At 36.2% G+C, this 21,971-nt stretch overlaps 1 protein-coding gene across 8 annotated transcripts in view; it reads right to left on the bottom strand.

The window, feature by feature from the left end:
- The window catches only part of ANAPC10 (anaphase promoting complex subunit 10), a 228,208-nt gene that overhangs the window by 198,245 nt on the left and 7,992 nt on the right, over nt 1-21,971 (bottom strand). For all 8 annotated transcript variants that reach the window (XR_011994967.1, XM_072724751.1, XM_072724752.1 and 5 more), the window contains exon 3: nt 12,073-12,163. Coding sequence is in view for 7 of the 8 variants with exons in the window: in XM_072724751.1 (XP_072580852.1) it covers nt 12,073-12,163 (91 nt within the window). In the remaining variant the exon portion in view is untranslated. The remainder of the gene's footprint in view (nt 1-12,072; nt 12,164-21,971) is intronic.

Genomic DNA, 21,971 nt, shown 5'->3' on the forward strand with positions numbered 1-21,971 from the left:
AGGTCTTTCTTATTCTGGAGAGATCAAAGATCATGAAGACTCTTGAGGACTTTTGCTTTTCCTTTTTAACAAAAACAGATCTAAAGGATCAAGCTGTTTGCTCAGAATATTTTATCTCCAAGTTATGAAATTCACGATCATTTAGTCACTGGAACCCACAAGATCATCAGGGTAAGATTAGAAAGGCAAAGAAGGGTAACAACAATAATGACTATAAAAACAACAGCAACAGCTAGAAAATAGCAAGTGGATACTGTGGCCCAGAAGTAAGGCTTTATATGCATTATTTCATTCATTCCTCAACCTTGGATATAGAAGCTATTATCACCTTCATTTCACTGATTTAAAATAAGAAAAAACATTATTTTAATAATAACTGGCTAGTAGGTGGGCACAGTTGGGAGTTCAAACATGTGTCCTTCTGTCTGCCTCACATGGTCTTACCTTCCTGTTAATTAATTGTACTTAACTTATTCAACAGTCATTGATACTACTTTACAGTAATATGTAGGTATCTGTAGTTCATTAAATTTTATCTGCCATAAGTTCTTAAGATCCATGTATTCCCAGAAATCATAGGTATAATGTTTGCTATATACATAATTTCATTACATTTGCAAAGGAAACTACAACGTCACCAGAAGTTTAAAAACTGTTACTCTAGGGCAGCCTGGGTGGCTCAGCGGTTTAATACCACCTTCAGCCCAGGGCCTGATCCTGGAGACCAAGTCCCACGTCGGGCTCTCTGCATGGAGCCTGCTTCTCTCTCTCTCTCTCTCTCTCTCTTTCTCTCTCTTATTAATAAATAAAATCTTTAAAAAAATAAAAAAATAAAAACTGTTACTCTAGAAGGTATCCATAAAACCTTTTAAAATTATCAATTTTATCTCATGGTGCAGCAAAAAAAATAATATAGCACAGAAACCATGCTATATGTCAAATAGCAATGCATGTGGGAAGATTAAATACATAGATTCTAAGACATCATGGTGGCTATTCAAATTACTCAAAACACCATTATAATAATAATCACCATATACTGAATGCTTATTCAGTGCCAAGCAACATGCTAAACTCTTAGGATAAAGTACTGTAGGAAGGGAAAAGGGAAAAGAGTAACCCTTCCCCATTTCTGACGACATAAGTAACATCTCTATTCCTCACCCACCCTTCCCTTTCTTCTGAGAAAGAGCTGCTGGCAGGATACATACATTGACTTTGTTCCTTCATGCCATAAATTTAATAGGAGCAGGATCTACCTGGCCTGGCACTTTTATGACTGGATGGGCATGTCTGTTTAATTCTAGGGTTTAATATTAAGAAACACATGTAACTGCAGATGTAAGCCCCTTTCTCAAGCATCAGCTTTGTCGGTTTTACAAGGGTGATATTTTGGTCTCCACTTGCTGACTCCTGGATAAATTTCTCAACTCACTGGGAACCCATGAAATTGTAAGAGAAAACATTAGTAACAGATGCTCCTGGATGCCAACCTAACAGCCCCTTTTCCCTTTCTTCTTCATATTATCCTGCTAAAAGACTATATTCCCCAGCTTCCCTTAAATCTATAAATGACCATATGGCTAAATTATGGCCAGTGAGATTTGAATCAAATGACTATATTTTATAAAGTTTCTTTAAAGGAAGACACACCCTCTTACCTTCCCCACCTACTCCTTCCTGTTGCTTAGGATATGGACATGATGGGTAGAATTCCAATAGGCACCTTGAGGTGACCCTCAGGATAGAGCCCTTGAACTAAGAATGCTAGAATCGAAAGAGAAGGTATCTGAGTCCACAATACACTGTGTGGCTGCCATACCACTCTTGAATTGCCAGGTTCCTCTTATATGAAGAGAAAGAGAACATAAACCTCTACTTTGTTTAAAGCATTGTTATTAGAAGCTCTATTACAAAAAAAAAAAAAAAAAAAATAGGCAGCAGCTCTGTTAGCAGAAGGTCTCATTCCTATTTAATCATGTCCCCCATTATAGATAAGGAAATGGAGGCTCAGATGCAGGGTAAGCAAAAAGTCTGATTTACAGATCTAGTAAAGCCCAGAGCCAGAATTTGAATCCAGGTCTGTAGGACTACAATATATAAGAGAAGGTACTAACTCCTGAGGCACAAGACTTAACACTAACGAAATAGTTACAATATTCTATTTATCATTTCATGTTAACATTCTAGATACATTATTACTAAGAGACTGAGACATAAAGAGTCCACAAACTTGCCTAAAACAAAAGGCAAACAAATGGTTTACATTTAGAATAAGTGACTACATTCTTCTTTGTTCCTCATACAATGGTGGAAAATGTCCCTTCGAAGGGAGAAGAAATGGGTAGGAAATATCAGAAAGGGAGACAGAACATGAAGACTCCCAACTCTGGGAAACAAACTAGGGGTGGTGGAAGGGGAGGAGGGCGGTGGGTGGAGGTGAATGGGTGACGGGCACTGAGGGGGGCACTTGACGGGATGAGCACTGGGTGTTATTCTGTATGTTGGCAAATTGAACACCAATAAAAAATAAATTTATTATTTAAAAAATGTCTCTTCATGTAAAAGTTAATTTTCATCAATACAAACAGAATGCTAAAATGCAAGTTTTCACTAAAGGGTAAGACAACAAATACCATGTTTTAATAGGATATATAAAACCTCAGTGTAATTTTGTCAGCAGTAATGGTTAAAAACAAAACAAAACAAAAAACACCAGTCAGGGATGTCTGCACATGAAGAAGTAACTGCTATAGGACTTGACCCCCACACAATAAACAACTAAATGCCAGACAAACACATATGAAACAACTACCTGCAGACACTGAACAGAAGACAGCACTAAGAATTCTGAGAGACTGGATATAAATGAGGCGAACTCTAAGAACAACTGGGCTTGCTAACTGAAAGGCAATTTCCAGACTGCAATGCAGGGTGGGCACAGCCTAACAGAATCTTTCAGGCTCACTAAGCTGAGGAAGGAGTGATCCTGTGGAAAAACTCCAGAAGTCTGCACGCAGTGTCCTGCACATGCACAGGATGAAACTCTACAAAGACAAGCAAAGAACAGCAGTTGCTGGGCAAGGAACAAATACTGGGAAAAAGTAAGCTAAATAATTCCCAGAGGTCACAAAGTGTAGGGAATCACTGGAGTTCCCAAGAACCAAAGTGGGGAGAGTACAAACACCTCTTCAGATATTTAGTATATTCAGTTGAGATCCCAGAAGGGTCAAGCCTTAGTATACTTGAGGCTAATCTTGCCCAAGAAAAGTGATCTTAAAGTGTGGTGTAGGGACTTGTGGAGGACTTCAAGACCCTTTTGGGGGATTGACAAGGTCACAACTATATCCCTAATAATACCAAGATGTTACTTGCCTTTTTCAGAAGCACTCTCTTATGAGTACACAGTGGAGTGTTCCAAATACTATCTGGCATGGGATGTTGCAAAAGATTTAATGAAGAAGCACATATGAGATTCCAGCTGTTCTCTCTTAAGCCAGTCATGAAAGACATTCATACCAAAAAAGTAAATCAATAACATTATTTTCACTATTTTTTTTTTTTGGAGGAGACAGTTATTTTACATTTCAAAAAATGTTATTTAAGCAAACATATAATAGGTTAATCATTATTTAATTTTAGATGAACAAATATTCTAAAATTCTTCAGCCATAATTTCTAACATGGTAAATACTGACAGATAAAAATAAAATAAAATAAAAGATCTTTGGAGACCTAGATAAAAGTTAATGGTACAAAAACCAAAAAAAAAAAAAAAAAGGCATGCCTGGGTGGCTCCGGGGTTCAGCATCTGCCTTCAGCTCAGGATATGATCTCGGAGTTCCAGGATCGAGTCCCACATTGGGCTCCTGCATGGAGCCTGCTTCTCCTCTCTCTGCCTATGTCTTTGACTCTCTCTATGTCTCTCATGAATAAATAAATAAAATCTTTAAAAACTAAAATAAAATGGGGATCCCTGGGTGGCTCAGCGATTTAGCACCAGCTTTCAGCCCAGGGTGTGATCCTGGAGACCCGGGATCGAGTCCCATGTTGGATTCCCTGCATGGAGCCTGCTTCTCCCTCTGCCTGTGACTCTGCCCCCCTCCCCTCTGTTTTCTCATGAATGAATAAATAAAATCTTAAAAAGAAAAAACCTAAAATAAAATAAAACCAAAGAAATTAAAGAACTACTGCCCTAGAGCAGAGATCAGCAAAACATTGCTCACAGGCCAAATGTGGCCCACCACTTATTCCTGTGAATAAAGTTTTATTTAAACAAAGAAGCATCCATTCATTTATCTACTGTCCACAGCTGCTCTGTACTACAAATTCTAACAGCTGCAACAGCCTAAAATATGGTCTGCAAGGCCTAAAATATTTACTATCTATCCTATTACAAAAAGGCTTGTTGAGCCCCACCCTAGAGTAAAAGGTATTCCAAACCCACTGTAAAGAGATCAACTCTCAAAAAGATCAAGTTGATTCCTCAGTAACTTAACTGACTGCCAGAACAAAATCCAATCCTCTTTTAAAATGAAACAATAGGGGCACCTGGGTGGTTTGAGCATCTGCCTTCAGCTCAGGGCATAATCCTGGAGTCCTGGGATGAGTCCCACATCGGGCTCCCTGCATGGAGCCTGCTTCTCCCTCTGCCTATGTCTCTGCTTCTCTCTCTCTGTCTCTGTGTCTCTCATGAATAAATAAAATATATATATATATATATAAAAATAAAATAAAATGAAACAAAATACTAAATCCAGCATCCAATCAAAAATTACTATAAGAATCAGAAAAATGTGACCAGCAATAAGGGAAAAAAATTGGTCAATAAAGATATGGAAAAGACAGAGATGACAGATTTAAAAAAACAAGGAATTAAAAGAGAAAATATAAATATCTACCTACAGGCCCAGCAAACCATCTGAAACCTGTGGCTTAAAAAATAATCATTATTTTGTTTATGAATCTGGAATTTGGGCAGGACTCAGAAGGGAAGTTCTACACAGCTCAGGTGTGGCAGCCTGACTTGAGATCTAAAGGCTTTGCTTCCAAGACAGCTCACTAATATGACTGAAAAGCTGGTGCTGGTTATTGGCTGGGAGCTTATTAGTTAAGGCTTTGGCCTTTGGTCCATTTCTTCATGGGCTTCTCTTTTTGATGTGGGTTTTCTCACAGCATGATAGATGAGCATCAGGAAGAGAATCACATAAAAGAGAAAAAAGGTAGAGGTTATATACTTTTTATGACCCAGGCTTAGAAATAACTGTCATCCATATTCTCAGGCAACAAACCCACAAGGGCCTGACCAGCTGCAACTGAGGAGACATAAATGCCATCTCTTTAATAGGCAGTTGCAAAGCTGTAGAAGGACATGTGCAATAGAAAATAATGTCATGGGATGCCTAGGTTGGTTAGGTGTCTGCCTTCAGCTCAGGTCATAGTCCTGGGATCAAGCCCTACATTGGGTGCCCTGGTGAGTGGGGAATCTGCTTCTCCCTCTTTCTCTCTGCCCCTTCCCCCTTGCTCATGCTTTTTCTCATGCTCTCTCTGGTGCTCTCTCTCATACGTACACACATGCACTACCTCTCTCTCTCAAAATCTTAAAAAAAAAAAAAAGAATGTTGTGAGCATATTGGAAAATACAATGTGTCATAAAGATACTCAAAAGAAAACATGAGCACAATGTGGAAAGATAAAGAGCATTTCTAAAAATGGAATTTGTAGACATGAAGAAATCTGAAATAAAAAATTCACTGGAGAGGATTAACAGCAGTTTAAATATTGCAGAAGACTATGAACGTAATGATATATAATTATAGAAACTCAAAAATTAATCATACAAAACAAAAAGCTCTCATCCCCCATTAAAATAAATAGCATATGGGTGATCTATGAGACAGTATAAAGTAGACTAACATGTAATTGGAGTCCCAGGAAAAAAGCGAGTAGAAAGCATTTGAAAGAATTATAGCTAAAATTTTCCAAATTCAATGAAAAGTACCCAAAGATTCATGAAGGTCAATGATAAACACAAAGAAATTCACATCAGGATAAGTCATAATTACATTGATTTAAAAAAAAAATAGCAATAAAGAAAAAAATCTTAAAAATAGGAGTAGGGGTGATGAGGAGACACATTAAATACAGAGAAATAAAGATAAGAAAGACAAGAAACTTCATGTCAGAATCACTGATGGATCAGCATCTTTAAAGTGTAAAGAAAAGAAAAGAAAAAAAAAAAAACTAGAATTCAGAACCCAGTGAATTATATTGTAAAAATAAAGACAAAACAGGAGCGTGTGAGTAGGTCAATCGATTAAGCATCCGACTCTTGATTTTAGCTCAGGTCATGACTTAAGGGTTGTAGGACCGAGCCCCGTGTCCAGTTCCCCACTTAGTAGGACGTCTGCTTAAGATTCTCTCTTACTCTTCCTCTGCCCTTCCCCCTACCCTCTCTAAAAATAAAATCTTTAAAAAACTAAATAAAAGACTAAATAGAGACATTTTCAAACAAACAAAAGCTGTGAGAATTGGTCACCAACAAATTTGCACAATGAGTAACATTAAAGTTCTTCAGAAGGAAGGAAAATACCAAACAGAAACGTGAATCTATATAAGGGAATAAAGAGTACCAAAAATAAAAAAATTTTAAAAAGAGTACTGAAAATAATAAATATATAAGTGAATATAAAATATTTTTCACATTTAAAATGTTTTCTAAAAGTAATTGTTTAAAGCAATATGTTGTGGAAAAAAATAAACAAAGCAAAATGTTGTGGACTTTATAAGAAATGGAGAAATAAAGTACATGACAATAGCAGCATAAAGGAAAATGGGGAAATGGGAATAAAGAATTTAAGATTCTTGTATTATGTGTGAAATGTTATTATTTGAAGGCAGACTGTAATAAGTTAAAGATGCATATTGTAAATCTTAGAATCATTAACATTTTAAAACAATATTAAATAAAATAAAGGCATACACTTAATAAGCTAATAGTAAAGAACAATAAAATTGATATCAACAATAGCCAAATTATGAAAAGAGACCAAATGTCCAAAACTGATGAATGGATAAAAAAGATATGGCATATAGAAAACTTCCAAACTCATTCTTTGAGGCCAGTATTACCCTGATTCCAAAACAAGACAAAGATCCACCAAAAAGGCGAACTACAGACCAATATCCCTGATGAATATGGATGCAAAAATTCTCATCAAGATACTAGCTAATAGGATCCAACAGTTACATTAAAAGGATTATTCACCACAACGAAGTGGGATTTATTCCTGGGCTGCAAGGGTGATTCAGCATCTGCAAATCAACGTGATACACCACATTAATAAAAGTAAGGACAAGAACCATATATCCTCACCATAGATGCAGGGAAAGCATTTGACAAAATACAGCATCCTTTCTTGATTAAAACTCTCTGCAGCGTAGGGATAGAGAAAACATACCTCAATACCATAAAAGCATTATACAAAAAACCCACAGCAAATATTATCCTCAATGGGGAAAAACTGAGAGCTTTTCCCCTAAGGTCAGAATAGGACAGAGACATCCATTCTCATCACCGTTGTTCAATATAGTATTAGAAGCCCTAGCCTCAGCAATCAGACAACAAAAAGAAATAAAAGGTATCCAAATCAGCACTGAAGTCAAATTTTGGTCTTCGTACATGACATGATACTCTATGTTGAAAGACTCAAAAGACTCCACCCAAAAATTGCTAGAACTCATACAGAAATTCAGCAAAATGGCAGGATATAAAACCAATGCAGAGAAATCAATTGCATTTCTTTTTTTTTTTTTTTTAAGATTTTTATTTATTTATTCTTGAGAGACACACAGAGAGAGGCAGAGACACAGGCAGAGGGAGAAGCAGGCTCCATGCAGGTAGTCTAATGCGGTACTCCATCCCGGGATTCCAAGGATCACGCCCTGGGCCCAAGGCAGAGCTAAACCGTTGAGCCACCCAGGAATCCCCCAATTGCATTTCTATACACAGACAGAAGAAAGAGAAATCAAGGAATTGATCCCATTTACAATTGCGTCAAAATCCATTAAGATACCTAGGAATAAACCTAACCTTTTACTGGATGATGATTACTGGATGATTGAAGGTAAAGATCTGTATTTTGAAAACTATAGAACGTATATGAACGAAATTGAAGAATTTCCCTGGAGTCCTGGGATCGAGTCCCATGTTGGGTTCCCTGCATGGAGCCTGCTTCTCCCTCTGCCTGTGTCTCTGCCTCTTTCTGTCTCTCATAATAAATAAATAAAATCTTAAAAAAACAAAAACAAAAACACAATGAAATACCACCTCACACCAGTCAGAAAGTTAAAATTAACAAGTCAGGAAACAACAGATGTTGGCAAGATTGTGGAAAAAGGGGAACCTTCTTACACTGTTGGTGGGAAAGCAAGCCAGTACCTCCACTCTGGAAAACGGTATGGAGATTCATACCTATTTCCCACAGGAAATACAGTGAGGTTCTAGAGCCAAGAAGGGTTAGAAAGTTGGCCTGGCATGCAACGTCAAAGTCCAAGTGGACTGAAGAGAACATCCACACAAGGGAGTGACTGATGATCCCAGACCAGGAGAAAAAGGTTATCTACAAAATAGGGAAGAGCATATAGAGTGAAAAGACAACAGCACAGGATAGGTTGAGAGCCTAGGTGGGGTAAAGGGGCATCTGTGGAGGGGAGGGAACAATGAGAGAACTGGAACACTGGTTACATACTGGGGAATTAACGAAGTAAGTAGGAAGGATAAGAGAACCAACCAGGTTCTCATTCATGAAAGGGCTTATGAATAGAAAGAAAAAAAAGAGAATAAACCCTGTTCACTCTGGACTGTAACTGGAAGTGTTGGAATGAATTTATGATTTTTGTATATGTATGAAGACAGAAAAATAAATACTGATGTAAATATGTTTATATATGTATGTATTACATACATATATCCCCTTACTGAGAAGGCTTAGAAACAGCAATATCACACAGCAATGAGCATATCCAATACAAGACATGGTATATTGGGTATGCTCAATACACTAAGCTGGTTTCTTTCTTTTTTCATTTTTTTTGTTTTGTTTTGGGGCTTTTTTTTTTTTTTTTTTTTTTAGATTTAATTCTTTGAGACAGAACGGGGGAGGGGGAAGCAGAGGGAGAGAAACTCAAGCAGACTCCCCACTGAGCAGGGAGCCCAGTGTGGGGCTCGATCTCTCAACCAAGACCATGACCTGAGATGAAATCAAGAGTCAGGTGCTTAACTGACTGAGACACCCCAGTACCCCCACAAAATCTGGTTCTAACTACTATTCTCCACTAAAATACACCTGATTTTAGAGAAATGGGGCACAGAATCTTTTGCTAGAACATAAGAAATTGCTCAAATAATCAACAGAGACTGTCAAAACGTAATAGCATCAACTGGAGGGGACTCCCACTGGCCAAATCTGAGGCAATTTGAGCACTGACACAAACGATGATAATAACAGATTTAAAACAGGTGAATAAAACAGTAAACTTTGAGCACATGCTGATAGCAATAATTTTGAATAAAATGAAAGAATCTTTTCAGTGGAGAAGTTTAATAAATATAGATACTACCTTAATCATATAATAGAAGTAAACACTCATCAGTCAAGGGACAAAATAAAAATCATGTACCTCAAGTATTAAGATGCAATGACAAGGACAGAACATCACTTCTGTGCTACTTTCCCTAAAGATGTAGAACCTGAAGTTACTCATGAAGATCAAAGAAACCCAAATTAAGGGACATTCTTTAAAATAACTGGCCTATAATCTTCAAAAATGCTGAGTCAAATAAAGAGTGAAGAAATGTTCCATATTAAAAAGAGAGTAAAGAGAAGGGACAACCAAATTCAACCTGTGATTCAACTTCACTGCTAAATTGGTAGAACAGGAATGGGGTTGTAAAATTAAATGTATCACTGTTAATTTCCTAAGGATGTATTGTTGTTATATAGAAGAAGGTCTTTATTTATAGGAATGACATATGAAAGCATTCTGGAGAGCTGAGACATACATTGGCAATGTAGTCTGAAACAATTGTGGGAGGGAGGGATTGTAATGTATTTAGAACTTTTAAGTGTGAGATTGTTTCAAAATTCTTAATCAATTTCCCTTTTTCTAAAACATTTTTCAAAATGTGTTTGTCAAAGCCTTAGGCTTCCCTAGTTAGGACAAAGGCTAAGTTAAGCAGGGAGGGCCTTAAGTTCCTGACTGTTTTAATAAGCTTAGTTGAGAAACAGCTAAATACTAACTACAAACAGTTCTTTAAGTCCAGACTGCTAGATCACATCCAGGCTCTATAACTGCATGGATTGTGACCTGAATAAGCTAATTTTTCTAAATATTAGTTTTTTCATCTATAAAATGAGAAAAATGATAGTACCTACATCTTACCAAAGATGTTTTGAGGATCATTTAAAAATGATATATATTAACAACTATTAAATATTAAACTTTTAATGAGACAATACAATACCTGATACTTTTAATGCTCTATAAATATAACATATTTTTATTATTAATTCTTCAATACATTGGCCTTCTGTATAAAATTGCATTTCCTAAAAAGAAAAAATCCTAAAAAAAGTAAATAAAAATAATAAAAATAAATAAAATAAAAAAATTAAATTAAAAAAATAAAAAAATAGAAATTAAAAAAAAAAAAAGAAAAAATCCTGCCATTCTAATATAATACAATTAAATTAAGACACTCATTGTACCAGCTTTGATAGCCTTTGTTGTCATAGAAAAGAAATTTACCCTACCCAGTATAATGGTTAAAAGCACAGGCTCTCTGGTCAGAGTGCTTGTGTTCAGATGCAAGCTGCCAGTTATTTGCTGCGTGATCTTGGGCAAGTTACTTAATTTATATAGGTCTGCTTCTGAGACTGTTTAAAAAAGGATAAAAATAGCTGTAAAGGTTAAATGAAATGAACAGACAACACATTTTAGCAAAGTATCTGATGTTTTAAGTCTTTAAAAATACTAGGTGCTGTTTTTATTTCTGGTAAATACATATTTAATACATAAGGACAAGAATTGGCATACTATGACCCACTGGGTAAACTATGCCCACCAACTACTTTTTTAAGACAAAGTTTAATTAGAACAACTAAATTTAGCCAGTGTACATTGCCTATAGCTGCTTTTATGCTATAATGGCCCTAGTAGTTGCAATAGAGACCAAATAGCTCAGAAAGCAAAAATGGTTAATTTCTGATTTTTCCATAAGAAATGTGCTGATCTGTACCATCAGGGAGAAAAACAAACTAAAGGGGCATCTTGCTGGCTCATGTGAGTCTTGATCAACCTGGGTTTGCAGGTTTAAGCCCCACACTGGGTGCATGTTCCTTTCCCCAAGAAAGTAAGCATTTCAAAACTGAAAATGTCCTTAAAGGTTTTAAGTTAAGACAATTTTTTTCCAATGGAAATATAAATTTGAGAATTACATGAATAGACTATACATAAAGGACATACTGTTATCACTCCAGATGTAGTTAATGCAATACATTAAGGCATTGCTTTGGGTCATAAGCAGAGCATATTTTTCTGAGATAAATCATCTTGAAAAGTATATTTAAGACATCTCTATGTAAGGCCACCTGGGTGGCTCAGCGGTTGAGCATCTGCCTTCAGCTCTGGGCATGATCCCAGAGTTCTGGGATCAAGTCCCACATTGGGCTCCCTGCCTGGAGCCTGCTTCTCCCTCTGCCTGTGTCTGCCTCTCTCTCTCTCTCTCTCTCTCTCTCTCTGTCTCTCGTGAACAAATAAAATCTTAAAAAAAAAATCTCTATGTAAAAGGAACTGTGTAGAATTCTATAAGATACTATAAAGAATCCACAAAGATAAGATGAGTAAACTTAAAACAATCTACATGAGTAGAAAAATAATCTCAAGGCTTATAAAAACCAGAGTTAAGTGCATTTTACTATAATTTTTATATTTCTTTAAATTTTATATAAATAAAATAGGTTACTTTGTCCACTTAACCTACACAAATCAAAAAATACAAAAATGTATTACCTGAATTGGATGTTTACTAAATGAGGTTGGGAGCCATCTGATTGCCAATAAGTTTCAAGATTATCATCCCGTAACTGATCCACTCCAAATCCTAAAACGCAAGTGACAGTAAGTTCTCATGAAAAACAAAGAGTTATATATTCCAAATATAAAATTACCATCCACATTTGTCCAGAAAATGTGATCAACAGGATAGTCAGTATTGTAAAATTTAAATTAACTAGAATTCTTCCATCCTCTTCACCAGACCTCAACTCTTAGAATATCACCTGCACACGCAAAAGTTTCTATTAGGGCCAAAGCATTCTTGGGTGTGAGCTTTAACTTTTAAAGAATGTCTAAATATACTCTGAAGATAGCATGTAGGGTTTTTAAAAATATTTTCTTTAGAGCAGCCCAGGTGGATCAGCGGTTTAGCGCCGCCTTCAGTCCAGGGTGTGATCCTGGAGACTAGGGATCCAGTCCCACATCGAACTCCCTGCATGGAGCCTGCTTTTTCCTCTGCCTGTGTCTCTGCCTCTCTCTGTCTCTCTGTCTCTCATGAGTAAATAAATAAAATCTTTAAAAAAATTTTTCTTTAAGATTTTATTTCTTTATTCATGAAAAACACACAGAGAGAGGCAGAGACACAGGCAAAGGAAGAAGCAGGCTCCCCAAAAGGAGCCGGATACAGGATTCAATCCCAGGACCCCAGCATCACGACCCAAACCAAAGGTAGACACTCAACCACTGAGCCATCCAGGTGCCCCAAGATAGCATGTAGTTTTTTACACTTTCTACAAAGTGGTAATAAGAATGATCCTCATGACCTGCAAAATCTGATTTTATTAAGTTCAATATGCCACCTATCTATCTTTCTTGTGACAACAAAAAGGACAATGTAGAAATATTTTCAAAGCCATATAAATTTTGAAACCAAGTGTTTCTGATCAAGATTCTGATTAATAAAAATTTAAATTTGCTCAGAATTTCATATCATCTAGCCATTCTACAGAACTGAAGTAAAGCTACCCAGTATTGTTTTTTCTTGATTAAAATCATAATAATGCATACCAATTATAGAAATAATTAATGGTAAACTATAGATTTCTCAAAAATATTTAAGACAAATAAATCTAATTCACATTTAAAATTTTTCACTAGTATTATATTCATAATGGATCAAATTCAAATGATAGAAAAAAAGAACATTGTGGAAAGTCTCTATCCCTCCCCCAACTATCTGGTTTCCTTCTCCAAATATAATCAATGTTATCATTTTTTTACATACTCTTTCACAGATATTGTACACATATACAAACAAATATATATATATATATATACACACACACATATATATCTCGTTTTTTCCATTCTACACAAATAATGGCATACGATACAGTTTTATACTTTGCATTTATGTTTCAGTTAATGTATCTGCAAGTTTCTTCCATTCAGTAATAATAATTAATAATAATAGCAGCAAACACATATCACATTTACTATGTGCCAGACATTCTAAGTATTCTACATGATATCATGTTAGTATTTATTTAACTCATATAATAACTCAGTTAACATAAACAGCCCCCACATTTTTTAAAGGTTATACAGTATCTCACTATCTAGAAATATAATTATTTAACAAAACCCCTACAGGAAAAAAAGACCCTATAGGACATTTAGGTTATTACCAATGTCTTCCTGTACAACACTGCAGTAAACATCCACCTATCTTTAATTTTTATTTTTATTTTATTTTTTTTTATAAATTTTTTTTAAATTTTTATTTATTTATGATAGTCACACACACAGAGAGAGAGAGAGGCAGAGACACAGGCAGAGGGAGAAGCAGGCTCCATGCACCGGGAGCCCGACGTGGGATTCGATCCCGGGTCTCCAGGATCGCGCCCTGGGCCAAAGACAGGCACTAAACCACTGCGCCACCCAGGGATCCCTATCTTTAATTCTTAAATGCACATCAGTATTTCTGGAGGATGGATTTCTAGGAATAGAACCCTGGGTCATTAAAATTTTAACTTGATGAATATTGCCAAATTCTCCTCCAAAATGCATTCTCACCAATATTGCACAAAAACATCTATTCCTCTACATAACTAGTAAGTATTGGGGTATTCTGAAATCTTTACACAAAATGTTGAAGACTTAGTTTAAAGACATTAAATATCTATTTAATAAGCTTTTATATTGATTAAATACTGAAATCATTTTGGATATACTGAGACAAATTAATTAGGAAAATTGTATTTTTTTAATTTTAATATGGGTACTAGATAATTTTAAATTACATATGTGGTTTGCATTAATTTCTGTTGGACAGCTCTGCTCTGTACTCATGCTAAAATGTAATCATTCTTTCAAGTATTTACTAATGTGATAGGTGAAAAATTATATTTCAAACTTTCATTGATCATTTATATTTTTCCCATAGAATATACCTATTCATAATTTCATATATTTTCATTGCATTTTGGTCTTTTCATCGATTTGTAACTTTTCCTATTAATAGATATTATGCCTATATTTGTTCCATATGATCCAAATATGCTCTCCCCAGTCTGAGATGTGTATCTCAAATCTGCACATGCTGCCTTTACAGTATACTAACTAGTGAATAAGAGAAGTTTTCCAAGAGAAAATAATCTTTGCATTAAATTCTGAAGTACTAATAGGAGTTGGCTAAGAAAAGAGGTAGAAGAGCAAGGTTAAAGAGCATTCAGTAGGGACGCCTGGGTGGCTCAGTGGTCGAGCGTCTGCCTTTGGCTCAGAGCGTGATCCTGGAGTCCTGGGATCGAGTCGCACATCGGGCTCCCTGCATGGAGCCTGCTTCTCCCTCTGCCTATGTCTGTGCCTCTCTCTCTATCTCTCATGAATAAATAAATCTTAAAAAAAAAAAAAAAAAAGAGCATTCAGTAAATAGAAAAACATGCAATGGCATGGGAAAACAGAAGTGGAATCTGTAGGAAACAACAGCAGATCTTTTTGGAAGCTAAGGCTACAACTTTGTGTTGAATCAGGAAATGAGCCAGAGACATATGAAAGGAGTCATATCACATAGACTCTAGTGCACTAAGATACGAAGTATAAATTACCTTGAAAAATATGACAACCTACTGAAGAATTTTTAGTAGGGAAGTCATATGATTAGGCAATAATCAGATTAAGACCTTTAGACAGGTTCTTCAGTGCCAGGAAGGGACAAATGATGATAGTCTGAATTCAGACAGTGACCAAGATATATGCTCAAAAAACAGCTATTGCCCCAAAGAAAATCTTAAAATACAAAAACTGAGCTCTTCATTACTCACTCTGTAACTCTTAGATCTGTGCTGTACAATATGGCAGCTACTAGCCATATGTGGCTACTGAACACTTGAAATAAGGCTAGTTCAACTTGAGATTTGCTATACACATTGGTTTTTGAAGACTAGTAAGAAATCCAAAATATCTCATGAATAATAAGTCTACTTATTTGGATTAAAAACATTATTATAATTAATTTAACCAAAATATCCTTTTTAATGTATCTACTAGAAAGATTTTAATTACACATGCCACTTGCATTATACTTCTATTGGACAGTAGTTTGACTAGGCTGCTATTCTTTCTTTATACATTATTCGAAGGCTAATCCAGAATATTTATTTCTGCAAGTTATAAGATAAAAAGTTGTTTTGCCACCAATATAAAGACTTCTTAAGTTTTAAATCCCTTTTTCTTCTTACCAGTTTATGAGTTTGCTAAGATAATTAAGAACTCCACAACTAAATATTCTATTAATTAAAAGACTTTTGTCACTTACTATTGTAACTAGCTATGTAACTACTGTGACTATTGTAACTAGCTATTTGTCTAGTTTTTCTTTCTCTTCATTTTACAATTTTATATGTGTGTGAGCTCAAAGAATTTCAAAAAATGGTGTTTGTTCTTAACAAGCAAAATAAAACTAAACAAAAAACTTACAAGAATAAGAGATGTCCTGTAACTCAAGATAATCATTTTAAGTTTTTTTCTAAGATACTGCTTGTGAAACTATAGCAATACAACTAAGTAGGTGCAATCTCTGCAATCTCATCAATGACCAGTCTTAGCACCTCTGGAGTGCTAAGTATGATTATCAGCTTCTACTTCTTCAAAATATGTCTCACAAACAGAACATTTTACAAACATCTGTTTATGTGCCAATGCCATGACTCATAGAGTAAACTTCTTTTCCAAAGCTTCCCACTCAGTATTATACCTCATTTCTTTTAGTCCAAACAAAAGAACTACAAGACAGATCTGTGGTAAGTGCTTTAACAGGTCCCATGATAATGCACACAAATGATATAAAAAAAAATGTAGATAATGACTGATTCTTAAGGAAGTGGTTCTCGCCGTATGGTCCCTGGATCAGCAGTATCATTGTCATCTTGGAACTTGTTAGGAATTCTAGACCTACTATATCAGAAGCTTCCAGAGTTAACTCCTCTAAGAATCTGTATTTTAATAAATCCTATAGGTAATGCTGATGCATCCTAAAATTTTAGAACTACTATTTAATGGAAAGTCTTCTCAACCTAAGCACTAGTGATAGTGTGCACTGGATGATTCTTTCAGGGGCAGGGGGTGACCTATGCATTACAAGATATTTAGCAGCATCTCTGGCCTCTATCTGCCAGTTGCCAGTCACAATCCTCCCCATGCCAGCAGTTATATCAAAAAACCTCTGCAGACATTACCAGATGTCTCCTTTGAGGCAAAATCATCCCCAGGTGAGAACTATTGCTCTAAGGAAAAGAAAACCAGCATTCACCTATGGTTACTGTTTAATAAATATCCATTCTTCTCTACCCATCCTCCAAGGGAAGAAAATATTCTGCACTCCAGTCATATTAGAGCTTAATCATGACTTGTTTTGGTCAACAAAATGTAAATGAATGTGACACAGGGGTTTAATTTAATTTTAAAGATTTTATTTATTTATTTATTTATTTATTTATTTATTTATTTATTTATGAAAAAAAGAAGGGTGGGGGGGAGACAGAGAGAATGAGTTGAGGGAGGAGGAGAGGGGAAGAGAGGGACAAGGAACTCCAAACCAAGCTTGGAGCCCAAATCAGGGCTCAACCCAGGGCCCCGAGATCATGACTTGAGCTGAAACCAAGAGCCAAACACTCAATTGATCAAGTCACCCTGGCACCCCCAAACAGAGGTTTTAAGTGTGCCTGCAGGTCTTCTTTGGCCTTTTAAATATTGGCACCCCAGTAACACATCATGCCTGAACACATGGAGCAAGCCTGGGCCCAACTCCTAACCTAGAGCCAAGCCACAGCCAAACAAGAATATATAAGTTTTGTTATAATATGCCACTGAGAGATAATGGTTGTTTGTTATACACCATTAGTGCAGCAAGAGCTGACTAACACAACATCAGCAGATGAGATACATTTGACCAGCCCAGCTTAGATTGCCTTTAGGAGTAAAACAGCCATTATCCTGTTTTACTTCTAAAGCAAGCATACCTTTTTTTTTTTAAGAGCTTATTTATTGGGGCACCTGGGTGGCTTGGATGATTAAGCATCTGCCTTCACCTCAGGTCGTGATCTCCAGGTCCTGAGATCAAGCCCCATGTCAGGCTCCTGGCTCAGCAGGTAGCCTGCTTCTCCCTCTGTCTCTGCTTCTGCCTCTCCCCCTGCTCATGTGCGTGTGCTCTCTCTGTCTAAAATGAATAATTTTTTTAAAAATCTTAAAAAAAACGCTTATTTATTTATTCATGAGAGACACACAGAGAGAGAGGCAGAGACACAGGCAGAGGGAGAAGTATGCTCCCTGCAAGGAGCCTGATGTGGGTCTCGATCCCGGAACTCCAGGATCACACCCTGAGCCAAAGGCAGATGCTCAACCACTGAGCCAGCCAGGCATCCCAACAAGCATATCTTTTAACACAAACCCCTTCACATTTGCTAAGGCACTAGTATAATTAGGGCATATATCTTGGCTCTGAAGACACAAAGAGAACACATGGTCTCTGTGGAGGAGTTCATCTATCTAATACATAATTTATGCTATTTACATTTAGACTAATTAAAAATAAATAAAATTTAAAATTTGATTCCTCAGTAACATTAGTCACATTTAAAAGTACTCAATAGCTACACCTAGCTAGCAGCTACCTCACTGTACAGTCCCAATGTTCTACTGGCCAGCACTGAGGGACTTAAGTAGATAAATTACAATATAAAGTGTTAAATGCTATAACAAAGAGATGAAGAAAAAACCCCCACAAACATATGAAGGCTAGGGGCACCTGGGTGGCTCAGTGGTTGAGCATCTGCCTTCAGCTCAGGTCGTGATCCCGGAGTTCTGAGATCGAGTCCCACATCAGGCTCCCTATAGGGAGCCTGCTTCTCCCTCTGCCTGTGTCTCTGCCTCCTTTCTATGTTCCTCATGAATAAATAAATAAAATCTTAAAAAAAAAAAAAAGAAGTGAGGGCTAAGCAACATGCTACTAAACCACCAATAGGTCAAAAAAGAAATCAAAGAGGAAACCAAAATATACCTGGAGACAAATGAAAATGGAAACATAGTAGTTCAAAATATTTGAGATACAGCAACAGCAGTTCTAAAAGGGACCTTTATAGAGATAAAGGCTTGCCTCAAGAAACACGAAAAGTCTCAAATAGTCTAAAGTTAAACGTAAAGGAAATTTAAAAAGAACAATAAAATTAGTAGAAGGAAAAAAATAATAAAGAGCAGAGCAGAAATAAATGAAATATACTAAAAAAACCACAAAGATTAATAAAACTAAGAGCTGTTTCTCTAAAAAGATAAACAAAATTGACAACATTTAGTAAGGCTCATCAAAAGGGGGTGCTCTACATGGCTCAGTCAGTTAAGCATTTGACTTGTGATTTCAGCTCAAGTCAAGATCTCACGGGTCATGGGATCAAGCCCCACATCAGGCTTCACACTCAGTGGGGAGTCTGCTTGGGATTCTGTCTCTGCCTCTCTCTCTGCCCCTCCTCCCACTCATGCACTCTCTCTTTTTTTTAAATTTTTTTTTATTGGAGTTCAATTTGCCAACATATAGCATAACACCCAGTGCTCATCCCGCCAAGTGCCCCCCCTCACTCTCTCTCTTTAAAATAAATAATTCTTTTAAAAAAGAGAGAGAAAGAGGACTCAAATAAAACCAGAAATGAAAGAAATAACAATGGATACCACAGAAATAGGATTATAAGAAACTACTATTAAAAATTATATGCCAACAAACTGGACAACCTGGAATAGATAAAATTTCTAAAAACAGATACCACAGAAATAGAAAGGATTATAAGAAACTACTATTAAAAATTATATGCCAACAAATTGGACAACCTGGAAGAAATAGATAAAATTTCTAAAAACATATAATCTTCTGAGACTGAATCAGGAAGAAATAGAAAATCTGAATATACTTATGACAAGTAATGAAAGGCCAGCATTACACTGAAACCAGACAAAAACACTACACACACACACACACACACACACACACACACACATAATTATGGGCCAATATCCCTGATGAATACTGATGCAAAAATCCTCAACAAAATTTTAGCAAATGGAATTCAACAATACATTAAAAGGATCATTAACCACAATGAACTGAGATTTACTGCAGGGATACAAGGATGGTTTAATATCCACAAATCAATCAACATGATATACCACATTAACAAAATGGATAAAATAATCAGCTCAATAAATGAAGAAAAAGCAATTGACAAAGTAAAACATTCATTCATGATAAAAACTCTCAACAAAGTGAGTTTACAGGGAACATACTTCAACATAATAAAGGCTATATATGAAAAACCGGTAGCTAACATCATATTCAATGGTAAAAAACTGAAAACTTTTCCTCTAAGACCAAGAACAAGACAAGGATGTCCACACTCACTTTATTCAATGTAATACTGAAGTCCTAGTTGCATCAACCAAATAAGAAAAAGAAAAAAAAGGCATCCAAAAAACTGGTGAGGAAGAAGTAAAACTCTCGCCCTTCAAAGATGACATGATGGTATACATAGAAAACCTTAAAGACTCTACCAAAAACTATTAGACCTAATAAACGATTTCAGTAAAGTTGCAGGATGTAAAATTAGTAAACAAATCTGTTGCCTTCCTATACACTAATAACAAAGTAGCAGAAAGAGGAATTAAGAAAATAATCCAGGGCCGCCTGAGTGGCATAGGCAATTAAGCAAGAGATGCTTGGCTTTGGCTCAGTTCAAGATCTCAGGGTGATGAGATCAAGCCTCAGGCTCTGTCTGACTGAGATTCTCTCTCCCTCTCCCTCTGCCCCTCTCACTTATGCTTCTCTAAGATAAAAAAATAAAATAAATAAATCTAAAAAAAAAGAAGAAAAAATAATCCAGTTATATGAAAAAGAATAAAATACCTAGAAATAAATTTAATCAAAACGGTAAAAGACCTGTAATCTGAAAACGGTAAGACATTAATAAAAGAAACTGAAAATGATGGGATCCCTGGGTGGCGCAGCGATTTGGCGCCTGCCTTTGGCCCAGGGCGCGATCCTGGAGACCCGGGATCGAGTCCCACGTCGGGCTCCTCGTGCATGGAGCCTGCTTCTCCCTCTGCCTGTGTCTCTGCCTCTCTCTCTCTCTGTGACTATCATAAATAAATAAAAATTAAAAAAAAAAAAAAGAAACTGAAAATGATAGAAACAAATAGAAAAATATATCATGTTCACAGATTGGAAAAATTAATATTGTTAAAATGTCCATACTTCCCAAAGCAATCTACACATTCAGTGCAATTCCTATCAAAATACTAATAGTATTTTTCACAACTAGAACAAATAATCTTAAAATTTGTATGAAATCACAAAAGAGGGCAGCCCTGGTGGCTCAGCGGTTTAGCGCTGCCTTCAGCCCAGGGTGTGATCCTGGAGACCCCGGATGGAGGCCCTTGTCAGGCTCCCTGCATGGAGCCGGCTTCTCCCTCTGCCTGTGTCTCTGCCTCTCTCTCTCTCTCTCTCTCTGTGTCTCTCGTGAATAAATAAATAAAATCTTAAAAAAAAAAAATCACAAAAGAACCTGAACAGCCAAAGCAATCTTGAGAAAGAACAAAGCTGATCATATCTCAATCCCAGATTTCAAGTTACGATACAAAGCTATAGTAATCAAAACAGCATTGTACTGGCACAACACCAGGCATATAGATCAATGGAACAGATAGAGAGCTGAGAAATAAACCCACACTCATATGGCTAATCAATCTATGACAAAAGAGGCAAGAATATACAATAGGGTAAAGATAGTATCTTCAATAAATGGCTTTTGGAAAACTGGATGGCTACATGAAAAAGAATAAATCTGGACCACTTTCTTACACCATCTACAAAAATAAACTCAAAATGGTTAAAGATTTAAATGTAAGACCTAGAACTGTAACTTCCCAAAAGAAAACATTGGCAGTAATCTCTCAGACAATTGGCCTCAGCAACATTTTTCTAGATATGTCTGTTCAGGCAAGGGAAACAAAAGCAAAAATAAAGGGGACATCCAAGTTGTCGTGAATGGCAAGATCTCATTCTTTTTGATGGATGGACCTAGAGGATATTATGCTAAGTGAAATAAGTCAGACATAGAATGAAAAATACCATACAACCTCACTTATAAATCTAATAATAAAATAAGTGCACAAACCAGAATATAAATACAGAGAATTGCTGGTTGCCAGCGGGGAGGAGAGTGCTGAAGGAGGGGCAAAACAGGTGAAGGAGATTAAGAGGTACAACTTTCTAGTTATAACATAAATCATGGACATTAAAGTAAAGCATAGGAAATGTAGTCAATAATACTGTAACACCATTGCACAGTGACAGGCGGAAACTACAACTTCTGAGT

The sequence above is a fragment of the Vulpes vulpes genome, chromosome 10 (assembly GCF_048418805.1).
Source record: "Vulpes vulpes isolate BD-2025 chromosome 10, VulVul3, whole genome shotgun sequence".
Lineage (NCBI taxonomy): Eukaryota > Metazoa > Chordata > Mammalia > Carnivora > Canidae > Vulpes > Vulpes vulpes.